General features: G+C 47.1%; 2 protein-coding genes across 9 annotated transcripts in view; one reads left to right on the plus strand and one right to left on the minus strand.

Annotated features, from left to right (window-relative positions):
• ITGAE (integrin subunit alpha E) overlaps positions 1 to 17,641 on the plus strand; it is a 65,442-nt gene extending 47,801 nt beyond the window's left edge. Inside the window, exons 25-34 of one of the 8 annotated variants that reach the window (XR_011493624.1) lie at positions 192 to 255; positions 343 to 450; positions 3,895 to 3,951; positions 4,774 to 4,869; positions 6,003 to 6,098; positions 6,650 to 6,743; positions 7,555 to 7,710; positions 7,808 to 7,918; positions 11,225 to 11,335; positions 12,206 to 12,505. Coding sequence is in view for 3 of the 8 variants with exons in the window: in XM_014832678.3 (XP_014688164.1) it covers positions 192 to 255; positions 343 to 450; positions 3,895 to 3,951; positions 4,774 to 4,869; positions 6,003 to 6,098; positions 11,225 to 11,335; positions 12,206 to 12,301 (628 nt within the window). In the remaining 5 variants the exon portion in view is untranslated. Of the gene's footprint in view, positions 1 to 191; positions 256 to 342; positions 451 to 3,894; positions 3,952 to 4,773; positions 4,936 to 6,002; positions 6,099 to 6,649; positions 6,744 to 7,487; positions 7,505 to 7,554; positions 7,711 to 7,807; positions 7,919 to 11,224; positions 11,336 to 12,205; positions 12,506 to 15,057; positions 15,158 to 15,896 lie in introns of those variants that run through there. The other 7 variants (XR_006512241.2, XR_011493627.1, XR_006512242.2 and 4 more) reach the window with 7 other exon arrangements.
• On the minus strand, positions 446 to 3,739 carry HASPIN (histone H3 associated protein kinase). The gene is made up of 2 exons (XM_014832680.3): positions 1,292 to 3,739; positions 446 to 536 (listed from the first exon to the last, which is right to left on the minus strand). The coding sequence occupies exon 1, from the start codon at positions 3,686 to 3,688 to the stop codon at positions 1,325 to 1,327; it is 2,364 nt and encodes a 787-aa protein (XP_014688166.1). The 5' UTR covers positions 3,689 to 3,739; the 3' UTR covers positions 446 to 536; positions 1,292 to 1,324.
• Positions 17,642 to 18,491: the final 850 nt, after the last annotated feature.

Raw genomic sequence — 18,491 nt, forward strand, 5'->3', positions numbered from 1 at the left:
CAGCCCAAATATACAGAATCCAAATATTCCACCTGATCCCAACTGCCCTACCACCACTTTACATTTTGATATTCAGCTTTGACTCCTCTTAAGGATCTCGTGCCCTGTCCTAGTGTATCCAGTTGGTAGCATTCAGGTTCATTTAAACCGACAAAGGGCCCTTGAGGCCTAACGCATCTTCTCAATTGCAGACCATCAGTGATGTACATGAACACAAGCCGGGGACTTTCTGACCACAAAGAATTCCTCTTCAATGTAAGTGCTTAGTGCTTATCACTGTAAAGCCACAGGTGGCAAAGCCACATCAGCTTTGACTTCCCAGTCTCTGATTTTATTTTGCAGATACATGGGGAAAATCGTTTTGGAGCCAAATTTCAGCTGCAAATTTGTGTTCCCATCAAATTACAAGGTATCCAGCTTGTAAGAGTGAAGAACGTGACAAAGACTCAGGTACTTAGAGGCAGTTCTTTACTCTATAAAGATCACATCTCTTTCCAGAGGGACTATGGATTCTCAAAGGCATAAAAACTGGAGTTCTAGAAAAGGAGTAAAAACAAGATTAGTTAACGTGGGAACACTTTAGGAGTAAATCACCAAAGTCACATTCAGAAAAAAATATCAACCACTCAGCTCTTAATGCAACATTTCAATTTTCCTTCCCTTGATGAAAAATAGGCAAAAATTCAAACCTTTTCAGTAGCCATGGAGACATTTATTTTCCCTTTGGAAATCAACCAATTCTGCTTCTCTTTGTGATTGGCAAATGAATTTGATAAGCATGTGGCCTTTCCTGTACTTCTCCCTATAAACTGTCTACCGTCTTTCTTTCCTCTCTCCCTCCAGTCTGTCTCTCTTGGTCTCTGTTTGCTAACAGCCTCTTTGCTCTCAGTTGACTCCTCATCTGTAGTGTGGTTCCCAAAGCCAGCCTCATGGTCCCTACAGCAACAGGCTCTCAACAGTACGACAGCTGAGGCCTTGGGCTTTCCTGAATCTTTTCTTTGTTGCTCAGGCTGCATAAAGTGTCAAGGCTCAAAATGAAAATATAGAAAGGAATTTACAGAACAGACTGACAGTTAGAAAGAGGGCTTATAAGTTGTAAGCACTTGTTCTCGTGTGTAGTTTATTTTTTAAGAATATTTGTTAAGTTTAAACATTTCAAGAAACATTTCAGTTTCCACTTGGAAACAAAATTCTTGTTTGAAAAGCTGATTGGAAACATGTAAGAATGGGAATCCCACCCCGCTCTGGGGATGGAGATTGGAAACAGCCCCAGGGGCTTCCAGACCAGTACCTTCTCAGTTTGGGCCAGTGAGGCCCCTTCGGCTTACTTAAATAGACTGTGTTGGCAGAGCAGGTCAGTGGCAGAGCTGAAGTCCAGCATCGTCCTGTGGAAATGCTGGATCTTTTTCCTTATTTGCTTCATGGCAGGGGTGTTACGCTTCGTCTTGAAGGTCATTTGATTCAGAATCTTATCTGTGAGGTAATGCAGCCAGAGTACATTATTATAAGGGTGGTACTCACCCCAGCAGTTGTTGTTCTCCTTTCTCATTAGCCTGTAGATCTCAAACTGGTAGTCACCTTCACCTGTAAATAGGTCCTCATCCATGGAAATGTCACAGAAAACCACGATCCCATCCCGCTCCAGGCGTGACAGGGTGTAGTCAATGATGCTCACTTGCAGCCCACAGGTGGGGATAGCGCTTGTCTTCCCGTTGAGGGTGTAATGGAGCTCTTTGAGGCTGGTTTTCTTTAAGAGCACGTTCCCCCAGTGTAAGTCCCGGTGCTCAAAGTGCAGTGAGGCCTCTGCCACTGCGAGGGAGGCAGTGATCTGGTGTAGAATGCTCTTTGCAGTAGCCAAGGAGGACAGCTTCTTTCTCATTTGCTCTAAGTCAATCCCTCCAAACTCAAATTCCAGCACAATGAAGAGCTGGTCTTCCTCAAAAAAGTCAGGCCGGTCATTTGCAGACCCTTTGGTTGAGTTATAGTGATCCCAGGCTCTGAGGAGCAAGGGAGGGTAAGATCCTTGAACACAGTGCACCGAGTTCAACCCAATGAAGCCTTCTGTGCGGTTGCATACCTCATCCGACAAGAGGCTCAACTCTTTGGAGATGATGATCTCTGGCAGGATTTCCTCGAAAGTTTTCTGATGGGCTCCATTGACTAAATCCGGTCCTTCGATGGCAATGATTTTTAGGGCTACAGGTGTGTTGTTAGCAGTTGTTTGAAACACTTCGCCAAACACCCCTTCCCCAATCTTCTCACAGCATTCCAATTTTTCTGAGGAAAGGCAATAGCTAAAGGGGAGAGGGCCTTCCTGATTGCATTCCCCATAAACCTTTTCAGCATCAGATGCCTTTTTGTCTGCGACAGGTAGTGTCTTTAAGGGGGTTAGCAAATACATGGAAGAGGAGTGCCAAGGGGACAGAACACTGTTCGTTTTGTTTGTGACAGGAGGGTTTGAATATTCTGATATGAGGGACCCAGAGAGAGAGCTGGCAGTGGTGTAGCTGCTGCACACTTCTGACACAGCAGTCACGATCTTCTTCTTGTGCAAACTGAGGGAAGCCCTGGCTTTGGTCCAAGCGCTTGCATCCTGTAAATGAGTCAGGTCCTGGGTGAAGAATGAATCTTTTTCTCTCTTTTGGCCCCCTTTAAACTGCTGGTAATGGAGGAGGGAGGTGTTCATTGTCTCCTGATGTTTCCTTTTCCGGCTTGGCCGAGTTCTCTCAGGCCTGTTGAATGCCCCAGGTCCAATACAGCCCTTGTCACCATTGGCCTCGTCGTATTCTATGTGGACAGTCCCTTGAGACCCAATCTCTTGACAAGAGTCCTGGTCTGTGGCACTCTTTTCGCTGATGCTTGATAAGCCCGGGCCCTCCAGCCTCTTGCCGACCAGTTCCCTTTCATGGCAGGTCTCCCTCATATTCTTCCCATCTGCCCCGAACTCAGAATTCTCAGGGTTTCCTGAGTCCACAAGGCTAAAGAGAGCTGACCTGAGGCTGGCACGGGCTTGGTGGGTCAACCTGGTGAACCTGCGTCCTGGTGCTGCCTCCGGGGAGCAGGGGAGAGGTGCGTGGTCCAGGGAGGCTGCTGGGGGGTGGAGGCCGCTCGCGACTTCAGAGGCTGCGTCCGGAGAGGCGGAGGGGCCGGTACTGATGACACTGTCTCCTGGCTCTGGGGACCCAGGGCCGGGGCCGGGAGAGGCCGGAGAGCTGTACAGGGAGGCGCTGATGCCCAGCTCGCCGCCGTGCCCGGGCGGGCTGCACGCACTGAGGTCCGGGCTCAGGCGGCCCGGGTTGCCGCTGGGGAAGGGCGGCGGCCGGAGCGGGCCGCAGGGGGTGCTGCACTTCTGCGGGGGCCGAGCTCGCAGCCTCAGGCGGCGCGGGGTCGCGATCGGGCTCGGGCCGTCCGTGCAGGTTCGCCGGCCAGCGCGCCTCCGCCGCGGGCCCACCGGGCTGCCGGGGAAGTCGGGGTCGTCCGGGTCGTCGGAGGCCACAGACCGCGAGCGGCCGCCGCCGCTGGTGTCGGTGCTGCTGCCGCTGCTGCTGAAGAAACGCTTGCGGTCTTGCGGAGGGAACCACTGCGCGGCTGCCCGGCCCGGCTGCCGCCGCGGACCCCCGCCGCCGCCGCCGGCAGCCCCATACGTTCGGAAGAGCCGACCCCCGGGTCGCGGGAGTGACGCCGCCATGGCCGGCACCCGCCAAGCAGTTCAAATGCAAACATCGCGAGACTTCCTCGAGACCCGGACGCGCCCGCTGGCCCGCCTGCCCGCCTGGTCCTAGCGCCCGGCCTCGCGCATGCGCATCGCCACTAGGCTCCCGGGGACCTGGGAAAGGGCCGTTAACCGGGCGACTGGGTTTCCTCATTGTGTCCTGGGCATGCCTCTCGTTTCAGGCTTACACTGTGTGCAGCCAGAGTCAGCAGGGCGCTTGTGGGAGCGATCCGGTTCAGGTGAGCGCGGCCGTCCAGAGAGGCCGAGTGAGAGAGAAGGGTCTGTAGCGGGTGACACGAGACGCCCCGGTACCACTCTCTGAGGTTTCCCCTGAAAGCACGTGCGGGGCGGCACCCAGGCCCCTCCTTAGCCTCTTCACTGGGTCACGTTTGTCAAGGTTGCGGTGTCGCTTGAGCCAGGGTGAGCGCTGAAACCGCTCACACCCTCTGTTCTGGGACCTTAAGCTGCTCTGTGTGCTAAGTGGTAAACTTTCTAGCTTTTCGCGTTAAGGCGCAAAGGATGTGATCGGCCAGCTGCAAGACAAAGGCCATCCGTCAAGAGGCAAGACGGTAGTAGAGAAAGGGCTTTTACTCAGCAATGAGCTAGCTGATGAGCCAGCTGATAGGAAGCTAGCATCCTAAAGAACCATCTTAATGGGGTACAGAATCTTGAAGCAGTGATATAGGGCTAGTGGGCTATAGAGGAGGGCTCAGGAATGTTGACTGCCTGGCATTGCAGACGGGGAGTCACCACACCAGACCTTTCAGCTGTCATCAATGATGGATACCAGTATAGAATCTCTGTCCGGAGGTCCTTATGTTCCTAAGGAACTCAAAAGAACAAAGTTATTGTCTTACTGCAACTGGAAGGTACACACCAGGGGCCATAAAATCTACAGAGCATGTATGTCTCCTGGAGGGTACATATCCAACTGGGTTAGTTAATCAGAGGTCATTCAAAGTTACAATGTAGCTTCCTTTCTATAACATGGCTTCCCTTATGTCAACCTTGTATTGAGCCAGTATCAAAGGTGTTGTGCTAACTAGACTTTCCTTTTCCAGAGTGTGGAGGAATGGCATTCAGTAAGCTGTGCCATCACTTCGGATAAAGAAAATGTCACTGTGGCTGCAGAGCTCTTCTTGAGTCAATCCGAGCAGGTACTTGAGACTGAAATACTCCAGATTTGATTGTCCTGCTGCTCACAGGCTTCTTCTCTAGAAAAGGTGATAACATCTCAAATAGAGCAGTGCAAAACAGGTCTCTTGATCCACCTTCATCCCCAGCCTGTTCCTTACCTAGTTACTCAGGGTAACTTACTCCAGTTACTTACTAGGAATTCTAGGAATTACTTGTAACTCCTCCCTTTCCTACTTCCTCCTATCTATTCCAGCAGCAAGCTCCGTCATTCCACTCCCAAAATATATCCTAATCCATTCCGTCTCCACCGCTCCTGTTGTAGTTTGGGCCACCACCTTTTGTCTGGGCTGTTACAGTAAACTTCTGGCTGCTCTTCCTGCCTCTGATCTTGCCATGCCCTCTACAAACATTCTTCACATAACATCTGTCTTTTAAAAGCAAACATTATGCCACTCCTCTGCTTAAAGAAAAAAAAAGTGGTTCTTGAATACACTTAAACTAAAATCCGTCCTTTTTCAATGGCCTGCAAGGCACTGTGTGATCTAGTCTGTGCTTCCTCAACTTCATTCCTGGTACTCTCCTCTTCCCCGATTCTTATACTCCAGCTATTCGGTCCTTTCTGTCACTCCAGCTTGTCAATATTATTCTGGCTACATGACCTTTGTACTTGGTGTTTCTTCTTCAGGACACTGCTCTTCCCCCAGATATTCCTGTGTGGTTTCTTCTTATCTTGAACTCAGATGTTACTTTCATAGAGAGGCCTTTCCTGATCACTCATTGGACAGTGGGAACTGTGATCTAGGTTAATGCCTTGCAGGTCCAGGTGACAATGAGGAGCTCTGAACTGAAGAAGTAGCAATGAGGATGGAGAAAAAGGAACAGGTGCAAGAGGGACCTAAAAATAAAAAGAATTGTCAAGAACTGACTTGGGGCCGGAAGCTGGGTGGGGGGTGACACGAGGTAAAGGGTAAGGGGAAAGAAGTTGGGGAGTGACTGCAGGTTTCTTGCCTGGGTAACTTTGTGGTTGCTGATGCCATAAACTAGGCTGAGGAAGACAGGAGAAGGAGGATGCTAAAGGGATAGCTGGTGAGCGCTGTCCAAAAACAGTAAGTCTATGTCTAAAGTCTGTTTTGTTTTCCCCTTCATCTTACAGTTACTAAGAGATGTAACTGAACTGCAGATCCTCGGTGAACTATCTTTCGACAAATCTCTATATGAGGGGCTGAGTGCAGAGAACCACAGAACTAAGGTAGTCCCTGGCTGTTTTCTGGTTTTCTGGGTAGTGTCCTGGGAAAACTGTGCCTAGGCTTCGAGCCCCTGTTTGGGCACTCTGCTGCTGCCCTCTTCTGTTTTCAGGCTTATCCCCTCTAATCTAATCTTAACTCTGCCACCGACTGCCTCTGTGACCTGCTGCCTCAATTTTTCCATCTGGGAAATGAGGCAATTGAATAAGAGGCCTAAGCTGAGGAAGTCTAAGCTGAAATAACTAGGCTGGGATCAACAGCTATATAGCCTTTGATTTAAAAATGTATGGTTTTTAAAAAATTTCCTAGGTGAGAAATAATTTTTTTGTATACATTAACTCTCTTCCTAGTGTGTAGTGTCAGTGTTTAGTTACAGTATTAAACAGTTACAATACTCAGCAATGCATAATTCTTTTATAAGTCTCAGACTAAGTATTAGGACTCTTGGGATCCTTTTTTCAGAAGTATGACCACAAGCCAAACTGGCATCTGTGATCTATGGGCTAAATGCTGCGTGTGCTACCCTGAGTTGTCATTCTTGTTGACACTCGCCTAGGCCTGCTGCTGGCTTCAGAGATGACCCATCTGTGAGCTCTTGAGTGAGGCATGATCATTGCTGGAGGGAATGTCAAGAATGTGAGACTGGATTGGTAAATATTAGGTCCTCTGATTTCCTCCCTGGAGGAGGAGAAGGGAGCAGTTCTCTAGACATGTTGGAAATAACATTTCCTTTTATTTTTAAGTATTTCTAAGACAGAAAATAATATGGAAGAAAGAGAAATGCCCCATTATCCCACTGCCTAGATTTTTTTTAAATAGAAGTAATAGCAAGAAAACCTAAGCCTTACAGAAAGATACCAAATGAAAAATTATGGTTCCTTCACTCCCTTCTTCTCCTGCTCCCAATTCCCTCTCCCCAAAGGGAGTTACTGTTAGCAGTTTCTTATATGCACATTCTTCTTTTTTTTTTTTGAGGAAGATTAGCCCTGAGCTAACATTTGCTGCCAATCCTCCTCTTTTTGCTGAGGAAGACTGGCCCTGAGCTAACATCTGTGCCCATCTTTCTCTACTTTACATGTGCGAGACCTGCCACAGCATGGCTTGCCAAGCGGTGCCATGTCCGCACCCAGCATCCAAACTGGCGAACCCTAGCAGCCGATGTGGAATGTGTGCAACTAACTGCTGCGCCACTGGGTCGGCCCCTGTGCACATTCTTAAATGACTTATGTATTTCCCCCTCTTACTTACCAGTGCTTTTATTTCTGTAGCATAGATTCCCCATAATTATTTTTCTCTCTTTAAATTCAATACCTTCAGTAAAGTGATAAGTAGTTTCTGGCAATAAGCACCTGACTTACAATGAACCTGTGAGTGTAAATAGCTGTGTATCCAAGCAATTTCAGCTGCAAGAAAGGACAAACTCCCGCTGCTGTACCATAGAGACGTCTGTTGTTTATCCAGTGAGGGGGGCGGACCAGGGCCCACGGCCTGGCCCCTTTGAATCTTGCGCTCTGCCCTCTGGGTGTTGGTGATGCCTTCCCTCGTGGCCAGCACAAAGTTGCCACCTCTCCCAGTGCTACCTCTTCACGTGGCAGAATACAAAATAGGAAGCAAGAGGTCAGTAGCAAAAGGATTTTTTCTTCATGTGCCTTCCCTGTTCAGGAAGGAAAATTTTCCTAAAAACTCCTGACAGATATCTCCTTACATCCTACAGGTGAGACCTGGATCCCCTGTCCCTCACTGGCAAAGGAGGGTAGCTTTGTCATGAGGAGCTTAGAGCGGTCGGGTTGCTGACCCGAATCTCAAAGGGGAGAACGGCTGTTGGGTAGGCCACCACAGTGTCTGCCACAGGCAGTAGTGTCCTGTGTCCTGCTTCTCCCTTCACCTCTCCCAGGGCAGCTTTGGGCACTTTTGGAATCTGTGGGTTTAGAAGAGGAAAAAGGGAAGAAGCTTTGAGAAATAGGAGCATTTTGTCTACTCAGATCTGGCCTGTTACACCAGTGTCACCTTGAGACTTCCTTTCATCACTTTCTGAAACCCAGGATCTCGAGTCCTTTTTTTTCCCCCTACTTCACTCCTCCATAGAAGAAAAAACCAGCTCTCTTCCTGTTCTTCCTCCCTTTCTCTTGCTTTGCTCCCTCCCTGTTCTCAAGGTCAGGAACTTACTCCTACTAAAGTTTAGCTAGTATAAGTTCAATAGTTTCCAGAGGGTCAACCCAAGGAAGTAACCAGCATTTATAACTTCATTGGAAGAGGCCTTAAAGGTAAATTTGCCCAGCATCCCACCCTATACAGAAATTCTCCCCAAAGCATCCTTGACCTTGGTGCTTAAACACTTGCATGGAGAGAACTCAGTGTTTTGTGCAGGCAGAGAGGTCTCCATGGCCCTCTGCCCTTGCTTAAGTCCTGGAACATCTCTGGCCATGGTCTGTGTGCTGGCCACAGCTTGGGAGGGTCATATCTGGGTCTCACTTGGCAAGCCTGTCCCCTGAGCCTTCCAGCTGCGTCCTGTCAGTGAGAAGAGAGATTAGACTCCTGAAATTGAGAGAGCCTGTAGACAGCAATGCTGGGGCTGGCTTCTAATGGAAGAGCTCCACAGGTGGTACACATGGATGCCATTTTGCATTTATTGTGTTTCTGAGGTAACATACACATTAGTCTGGTATAAGAGCAGACCAGTATCTTTATCATATATTTCATGTGGGAAAAATGTGTTATCAGACTTCAGGGCTTTGTGCAAGATCATAAAGAGCTGTCAGAACAGAGTTGGAAAGGACTTAGAGACCATTTAAAATGGGTCATCATTTTGAAGATGCTGAGCCTGGGGCTCAAGGACATATAGTGGCATAGCTGGATGTAGAATCTTGATTTTTCCGTCTCTCTCTGTTCTTTAAACCCTGGAGATCTGGGCTGGCCCATGGCCGAGTAGTTAAGTTCACGTGCTCCTCTTCGGCAGCCCAGGATTTCACTGGTTCAGATCCTGGGCGCGGACATGGCACCGCTCGTCGGGCCACACTGAGGTGGCATCCCACATGCCACAACTAGAAGGACCCAAAGCTAAAAATATACAACTATGTTCTGGGGGGCTTTGGGGAGAAAAAGGAAAAATAAAATCTTAACAAAAACCTAGAGATCTTAATTCCTTGGGACCCTGTGTTACTGTCAGAGAATCTTTAACAGAAGGTCACAATCTCCTGACAGGCTTAGCTCTTCCAGATAAGAGACCAAAATAGTTTCTGTGAAGTATTTTGGTCACTAGATAATTTTGTCGTGCTCTGGTTTTTGGGTTTTTTTCCAGTTTTTGTTCTCTCTGCTTTTTGAGGATTCTATTGATATATCTAGCTCAGAGACTCTCTCCTCAGTCCTGTCCAGTCTACTGAGGAGCCCATGGATGGCATTCTTCATTTCTCTTACAGCGTTTTTGATCTCTTGCGTTTCTTTTGGTTTCTTTCTTAGGATTTCCATCGCTCCACTTACATTGGCCATCTGTTGTTGCATGCTGTCTACTTTATCCATTAGAGCCCTTAGCATATTCATCATAGTTGTTTTAAATTCCCAATCTAATAATTCTAACATCCTTGCCATTCTGGTTCTGATGCTTACTCTGTCTCGTCAAACAGTGTTTTTTGCCTTTTGGTATGCCTGGTAATTTTTTCTTGATAGCTGGACATAATGTACCAGGTAAAAGGAACTGCTGTAAATAGACATTTAGTAATGTGGTGAGGTGGGGGGAGGGGAAGTGTTCTCTTATCCTGTGATTAGGTCTCAGTCTTTTTTTTTTTTTCTTTTTCTCCCCAAGCCCCCCCAGTACATAGTTGCATATTCTTCATTGTGGGTCCTTCTAGTTGTGGCATGTGGGACGCTGCCTCAGCGTGGTTTGATGAGCAGTGCCATGTCCGCGCCCAGGATTCGAACCAACGAAACACTGGGCCACCTGCAGCGGAGCGCGCGAACTTAACCACTTGGCCACGGGGCCAGCCCCTCTTTTTTTTTTGAGGAAGGTTAGCCCTGAGCTAACATCCGTGGCCAGTCCTCCTTTTCGCTGAGGAGGACTGGCCCTGAGCTAACATCCGTGGTCAGTCCTCCTTTTTGCTGAGGAGGACTGGCCCTGAGCTAACAACCATGCCCATCTTCCTCTATTTTTTTTATGTGGGACGCCTACCACAGCATGGCTTGATAAGCGGTGTGTAGGTCCACGCCCAGGACCTGAATTGGCGAACCTCAGGCCACTGAAGCAGGTGCACGAACTTAACCACTGCGCCATGGGGCTGGCCCCAGGCCTCAGCCTTTTAAAGAGCCTATGCCTCTGTTCTGTGAACTTCACAACTGTTTCTCAATTTTTTTCAACCCCTTAGGTGGGACAGGATGGCTGGAGTGGGCTCAAGTTGGGTGTTTCCCTTCCCCCAGGTCAGTTAGGCTCTGATAACACCCCAGCAGGTTAGGCTCTGGTTAACTAGTTCCTTCTGAGGGCAGGCCTTGTTAGGAAGAACAGCGTGCTCTGGTTTACTTCAGAATGGTTTGTCTTCCCCTCCCCCTGCCCTAAGCATGAGGGCATTCTTCTCCAGGGTTTACTGTGGGAGCCTGGCGGAGCTCCTGAGGTAAATCTCGCAGTGATGTGGGGGCCCGAATGACGGGGTTGCCTGGAACCCTGGAATTCTCAGTCAACACTGAACTTCCAGCAGTTCCTCAGTCACGGTTCAGGTCTCCTACCCCGCACTGGCGAGCCTCTGCTCTCTGTGTCCATCCGTCTTTCTCTCTGCACTGGCGAGCCTCTGCTCTCTGTGTCCGCCCGTCTGTCTCTCCAGTCTAGGGGGAAGCGGTTTGGAGGGTCCTGCCATCTCATAGGCATCCAAGAAGAGTTGATTTTTGCTGTCTGTTTAGCTTGATACTTGTTAGCACAGAGTGGTGCCTTCTAGGCTCCTTACACATGGAACCGGGAACTGGAAGTCTCATTAGATAATTTTAGATGATGCATCCGGAAATGTTCAGCTTTTTGCATTACTGTCATCAGTCTTGATCAATACACAGAATGTCGCCAAGTTCTCATATTTTCCTCCTTAAAATAACATGTGGCGTTTTTTTCTCCTTTGCCTTACCCGTCTTACTGGATGATCTCTTTGTCCTGTTCTAGATCACTGTCATCTTCCTGAAAGATGAGGAGTATTACTCCTTGCCTGTTGTCATCGGAAGCAGTGTTGGTGGCCTTCTGGTTTTGATTGTGATTATAGTCGTCCTATTCAAGGTCAGTTCTCAAGTTCCTAAAGGCTCTGGTGTTGGGCACGGTGCTCCCTGGGACAGACAGCTGCTGATGTAGAGCGGCCACCCGGCCCTGTGGCCACTTTTCCCTCTTCCTTCAACCACACACTTGTTTAGGCAAATGAATAGTCAGTTTCTGTTTGAAAAAGGTAAAAATCTAATTGAAGTATTGGAGTACAGAGAAATTTTCATAAACGGATCTGATCGTCATTCCCCTGTTTAAATCCTTTACTTTCCTTGCCCTGTTTTAATGTTCAAACTCTTTCACTGCTGTTCAAGACCCTCCGGTCTCTGCCTCACCCCTCTCCGCCCTTAGTCTTGCTTTTTCTCCAGACATGTTGAACACAATAGGTTTGCGTCTCTGTGCTTGCAGTTAGGCTGTCCACAACCCCCCCGCCCTTCTGGCTTTTTCCCCTTGCTCACACTCTTCCCTTGAAACTCATCCCAGAGATTCCTGAGTCCTCTGAGCTGAGTTACGTGCTTTTCCTGTGAGCCGCCTCCAGGAAGCCCTTCCAAGTGTCACTGGTCACACTGCATTGTAATTCTTTCTCTTCCTACTAGATGTGAGTTTCTTGATGTAGGAGGCCGTGCTAGATGTCTTTCTGTCCTCAGCATAGCAGGTCAAAGTGCTTTGGGGATTCAGAGGGAGGTGGAAGAGCTCTTCTGACTGGGGAAGGAACACCGGGAAAGGCAGCCGTCAGGACGGTTCTTGAAGGCCTGGATTATCAGGGAGAGATTCAGAGGAGGCGCGAGAAGCAGAGTACAGGGCCTATTTTGATAACAGCTAGATAAATGGTTTTCTAAAACAGATGAATATCTTAGGTCTGTAATTGGGCTTCCTCTCCATTTGTTTTAGTGTGGCTTTTTTAAAAGAAAATACCAACAACTGAACTTGGACAGCATAAGGAAGGCCCAGCTGGAATCAGAGAATCTGCGCACAGAAGAACGTTAGGACCAGCTTTCTCATCCATTGGGAGACAGTGTCAGCCAGTCCTTGATCTAGACACGTGGTGTGGTGTTGATTACTTTTTCCTTTAGGATCATCTAGAGCAGAATCTAACAAAATGTTTGTGGAATATTGATTTTTAACTATACGTTGTCCCAAAGGTGTCTGTATATTATGCAAAAAATAAACTTGGGAAACATTTGGTGTTAAGTAGCGTTAAACTGTTTTCTTTGCAGAAGCGCCTTTAATGTGCAAATATAATATACGTTGTGATATTTTTTTCCCCAAGAGGAGGTTATATAGCATTTCCCAACCTTATTTGCTTAAGAATGCTTTTTTATTGGCATTTCTATTAACGTCTCCCGAAATAGTGTTCTATGAAATACATCTTGGTTGAAAGTGATTCCTAGTCTGGCATTTTCAAGATCCTAAGATGTTGCCTATTATTTCAAATCAGGCCACAAGAAAGCACCCCGACAACAAATGTAAAAAGTAGAAAAACAAAGGTTGCTGAAGCAGAAACTAGGGAGGAGAGAAGACCAGGACTTTGTTCTGTTTTTCAGTTCCGTTGCACGTGTGAACATGTCTATTTAATATGCAGCGCTGACCTTACTTGGCTTCCTGTGTGGTGAATTGCTCAGGGAGACTTTTGTTCCTTAGTAGATACCGTCACCAGGAGAGAGCGCTCGTCCGTCCGCAAGAGGAGATGGAACCTGGCCTGGGAGTTGGGGGCACAGAGATTAGGGCCTAGTTAGAGGCTGGCTTTGCTCTTCGTATCTTATTTTATGTTTGTGCCCCATGCTGTTAAAACTTGACCATGTCTCCCCACTGCCAGCCCTACCATGGAACAATCCTTGTTTTCACGGATTATAAAAGTCACTGCAAAAAATTCAGTGCTGCAGAAGTATATAATGTAGAAAGTAATCCTTGCCACCCCTCCGTCTTCTTTATCTAATTTGGATGCTTTCATTATTGTTTCTTAGAAATTTTAACTTTTTCTGAAATTTGTGTGGGTATAAGGTGTGAATTAGGGAATTTCCCCTGGGTTTTTTCTAGACGCATGACTCATTTTCACAGCACTACTTGTTGAGATGCTTAACCACCTGCTCTGCTTATCCACGCTCTCCTATATCTCAGGGGCTGAAAGGCTTTAAGCATTTCCCAGACTCCCTTGCAGTGGGCTTCGCGTTTAGGTTTTGCTAGTGAGAGGCACTTGCATGAGGCTGGAAGGGGGGCAGGTGGGAGAAGCCTCTCTGCTGCTTCTCGCGGTGGTGGTGGCAGCAGTTGAGTGCAGGCCCCTGAGCAGCAGAATGACAGTGTGGCCTCCAGCAATGGTGGCAGCTTCCTGCAACTCCTGACCTCTGGGTGACACCAACTGCTGTTTTTATTTTCTAGCCCTTTCAGCAAATTTGAAACTTAACTCTGTATTCAATCCCTTTCTCTTGAAATACCCAGAGTGATTTCTGTTTTCTTGATGACCTTGAGTCTAACTATATTATTTTTAAAGGAATCCAGTTGTCTCTCTATCATTTATTGAAATGCTCATTGATGATTTGAAATTCTGTTGTTACCACTTATGAAATTCATGAATATGTGTGTGTGCGTGTGTGTGTATATATATATATATATATATATATATATATATGTATAAATTCTGGAATTGAGTTTTGTTTCCCTGATCTGTTTTTTCCTTCCAAGCACCACAGTTGAAGAAACATTTTTTCTTTTTAGCCTTATGCAAATGGTAAATTCACAACAGCACAGAGGTATCTAAAAAATGAAAAAATGTGTCTCCTCTCCTCTTCCCCCACTAATCTCTCTTTCCAAAAGGCTCGCCAGTGCAGAGAGACAGACGGACGGACACAGAGAGCAGAGGCTCGCCAGTGCGGGGTAGGAGACCTGAACCGTGACTGAGGAACTGCTGGAAGTTCAGTGTTGACTGAGAATTCCAGGGTTCCAGGCAACCCCGTCATTCGGGCCCCCACATCACTGCGAGATTTACCTCAGGAGCTCCGCCAGGCTCCCACAGTAAACCCTGGAGAAGAATGCCCTCATGCTTAGGGCAGGGGGAGGGGAAGACAAACCATTCTGAAGTAAACCAGAGCACGCTGTTCTTCCTAACAAGGCCTGCCCTCAGAAGGAACTAGTTAACCAGAGCCTAACCTGCTGGGGTGTTATCAGAGCCTAACTGACCTGGGGGAAGGGAAACACCCAACTTGAGCCCACTCCAGCCATCCTGTCCCACCTAAGGGGTTGAAAAAAATTGAGAAACAGTTGTGAAGTTCACAGAACAGAGGCATAGGCTCTTTAAAAGGCTGAGGCCTGGGGCCAGCCCCATGGCGCAGTGGTTAAGTTCCTGCTTCAGTGGCCTGAGGTTCGCCAATTCAGGTCCTGGGCGTGGATCTACACACCGCTTATCAAGCCATGCTGCGGTAGGCATCCCATATAAAAATAGAGGAAGATGGGCATGGTTATTAGCTCAGGGCCAGTCTTCCTCAGCAAAATAATAGTTAATAGTTTTCAGATATTCTTTCAGGATGTCCCTGTGCACATACCAGCATCAACTTCTCTACATGTGGATCAGATTGCATGTGGTCCCCTCCTTGCTTTTTCATCTGAGACTTCAGAGGTCTTTTAGTACCACATGTGCAGGTCTCCCCCATTCTTTTTAACAGCCCTGTCATATGCTGTGTTATATTTACTTAACAAGTCCCCACAGGTGGATATTTAGGTGGTTGCCGTTTCTTTTCTTTCTTTATTAGAAAGAAGAGGTGTGGTGAACATCTTTAAACATGGATCCTTCCTGGCGTGCTTTTCAAGTGTGCTCTTGGTTAAGTTCTGAGCACAATTACTGGGCCAAAGGTTAGTGCATGTAAAATTTTGATAGACAATGGCAGCTCAACCTCCAAAAAGTTTTTCCCAGTTTACATTCCACTTAGAATATATGGAAGTGCCGCTGCTTGCCCTCGTCACCACTGGGCATCATCAAATTTTAACTGTTCTGCTAACCTGGTCAGTGTGAAAAATGCTATGCTGTTTTTGATACCAGTTTTCATTGTAACTTTGCAGTAAATTTTGATATCTGATAGGTCATTTGCATTCTTATTAAAAAATATTTATTGTATTCTTTCAGGTAGTTCTTAGTTTTTCAAATTCCCAAAGGAAACCCTGTGGGGTTTTAATTTAAATGTACAGATTAAGTTGGGGACAATTGTTTTCTTTACAGTATTGTCTTCCTACTCAGAAATGTGACGTTTCTCCACTTGCTGAGATTTTAAAAACACCCTACAGCAAGGGTTTATAATTCTCTTCAGAGGTCTTAATTAATGAAGACTTTTATTTTCACCCGTATTGTATATTTATTACTGCTACTGTGAAAAATATCTTTTCTCCCCCTGACTGATTATAGAGTTTGTATTTAGAACAATTGGTTATTTTGAATGTTATCCTTCTCTGGCCATCTCACTGAACTCTTTGTTTTTTAGTAACTTTTGTTTGATTCTCCTGGAATTTCTAAGGAGAAAATCCTATCTGCAAATAGTGGTAATTTGGAGTCTTTCTGATATTTAGACTTTTTTCCCACCTTTATTTCTTTTACCAGAACTGGTGGAGCTCTGAGAAGGTACCTCTGTGCCTGATGTCACTGGGATTGCCCTGCGTGCTCTCTGCTGCAGCTGCACGCCTGCCCGTGGTCCTGCCCTGCCACCCTGCTTTGGGCAGTGTCTGGGGCTTGGTTGGAGAGCCCGTCCTTGTCTCCTGGAGTCCCTCATGTACCTCTGTTAAATTCCCAGGCTGCTTGGCGTGACCAGCTTTCCCCTTGATCTGATTGCATCTGCTTCATTTCTTTCAGGAATTCCTTTGTAAATTTGGTTCTGTTTCCAGGGCTGACACAGGCTTTCTCCCGCTTTCTGTTTCTTGGGTTGTCTCAGTGGGATGTGTTTTTGAAGGAAAAGAAAGAGGTAAGTTTGCTTAGCTCTTTCCCTGCTGTTGGGCTCAGGAGTTGTGTCCAAGTTTTCAATGTTACAGGTGACGTGGAGCCCCTGTTTTTATACTTTTTTATTGCAAATAAGACCCCACTCCCATTCTAACAGTCAGGGCTTATGTTGAGCACCTGTGAGCATCTGGCTGACTAAGCAGTGCTGATCTGACTGGCATTGGACCCGCACAGCAGCAGTCAGGAGACTACAGATGGGAGCGGTTGGCGAGGAGGCAGAGCCTTGAAATGGAGACCAAGTCGCCTGCTGTGGCTTGGGCCAAGGCCTTCTCTTTCTTCTAAAAGATGCCTTTCTAGTGCTAGGCCTTTCCCGTTTGCTGTCACCCTCCTCTTCCTGGGAACAGGAAGTGTCAAAGCTTGCATAGATCCAGAACAGTGGGTCATGGCCACTGTCCTGGTGAGAGAAGGACCACGATGGGGCCAGCTGGGCACTAGTATTGGGATAAAAGCCCCTGTGGTTTCTGTTTTCCTTTCTCCTGTTACACGTAGGCTGGTGAGTGCAGATTTCAGCAACTTTTTCTCTTGTGATCACATCTGAACTCTGGGGTTTGGTTGTTGGAGGGGTGAAATCAAGCAGATGTGAAGACCTAAGTCTGTCAAACTTTGCAGGCCTAATTAGATTTTGAGAAAGGGGTACTTCCTGTGGCTGAGCCCAGGAGGCTTATGATCTGCACTGGTGTATTATTCTATGCACATCTTCTCTAATACCCTTACGAGGAGGGGTATTTGGTTAAGATCAGGGTTTAGGTATTTTTGGGTCTCCTAACCATGCTTATAACCTTGTAATAGTGCCAGAATTGTACCATTCCTTTAAGAACAGATTTAGGAAACTGAGTCAAGGAAACAGTTAATCTCTTCAGGAAGAGTAGTTGTTCTAACATCAGAGCTCAGGAGGTAGCTGGATGCACCTCAATAGACAATTCCCAACTTCAGTTGACTTGATTTTTTTTTTGATTAGTGGGAGAACATTTTGAAAAGTACATAAGTAATACATGGATACACTCATAGTAAAATCAGAGTAAAAGGGGAGAATTTGCCTTTGTTACAACCTTGCCCCACCCTGTGCCCCCCTTAGAAGCTGGGTGAACTGATTCAGCATGTACTCTTCCAGGCCGCCATATTCTGTGCCCTTGTAAATCTTCACGTGTACAAATACAGTATATAGATTTTAAGGTTTTGTTTGTTTTACATAAATAGCATCATATATTCTTCCATTTGTAATAATTGGTGACCATTTTCAAGAAACTAGTGTCAGAGACAAATGCTGCTGCCAAATGCAGGGTATGTGGGGGTGGAGACGACACCTTGGGTCAACATGTCTTTGGGGAGTTAATAAATTTGTATAGCTTTTTACAATTTGTCAAGATGCCCTTTCAGCTTTTTCCAAAAGTGGAATTAAAGGCATTTTTGTAATTGTCGTACCATGCCAAATAGCTTTCCAGAAGGACTGAGCCACGTTACGTGGTTATCAGCAACATGAATGTATCCTGGGGTCTCCATCTTTAGTTAGCTTGTTTCCTTGCTGGGTACATAATGATACCTTTAGTTTACTTTTCCTTGATTGTTGGCAAGACGATGTATTCTCCTATGAAACAAGATGACATTTTTCCCCCTCTATGCTTTATTTTTTCTTTCTTGTCCAGTTAAAATGCGGCCCTGGCATTTTCTCATTAGCCCTTTCTGAACTGCACCAGCTTCTGGGATAGAAATAAGAGGTTCATTTCTCCCTCTGAACTTCGGAGCCTCTGGGTGAATAAGGGTGATTTGACCCAGAATTAGAGAGCAGTGTGCCCTCCGGAATAGGGGAACTAAGTGGTGCTGATCTGCTGGTGGGCGATAGGAGGCAGTAGTCATTGTTAGTGGCCTGTCTAATGGAGGAGCTCCATCTGAGTGCTACAGAGAAGCCAGGACCACAGCATCAGCCCCCAGGAGAGAGAGCTGGAGGCTCTGCGTCTCCCTCTCCCCTCTCCCTGAGGGAGGATTCTGGGTCTGGTTGGTCAACTCCTAGGACCCTCTTGCTGGTTGCAAGAAGTCCAGGGCGGAGTGATGGGGCTGCAGGTAGGCAGGGGCAGGTTGAAGGTGTGGCCTCCGTGGATGCCTCCTCTTCTGTCCAGGGCCTGGGAAGGAGCCTGGACCAGCCCTGCCACAGCACTGGCAGGTATTCTTGGACTCTTGGCCTTGGTTTCCCGGGTTTGACTAGTG

This window comes from Equus asinus, chromosome 13 (assembly GCF_041296235.1).
Source record: "Equus asinus isolate D_3611 breed Donkey chromosome 13, EquAss-T2T_v2, whole genome shotgun sequence".
Taxonomy (NCBI): Eukaryota; Metazoa; Chordata; class Mammalia; order Perissodactyla; family Equidae; genus Equus; species Equus asinus.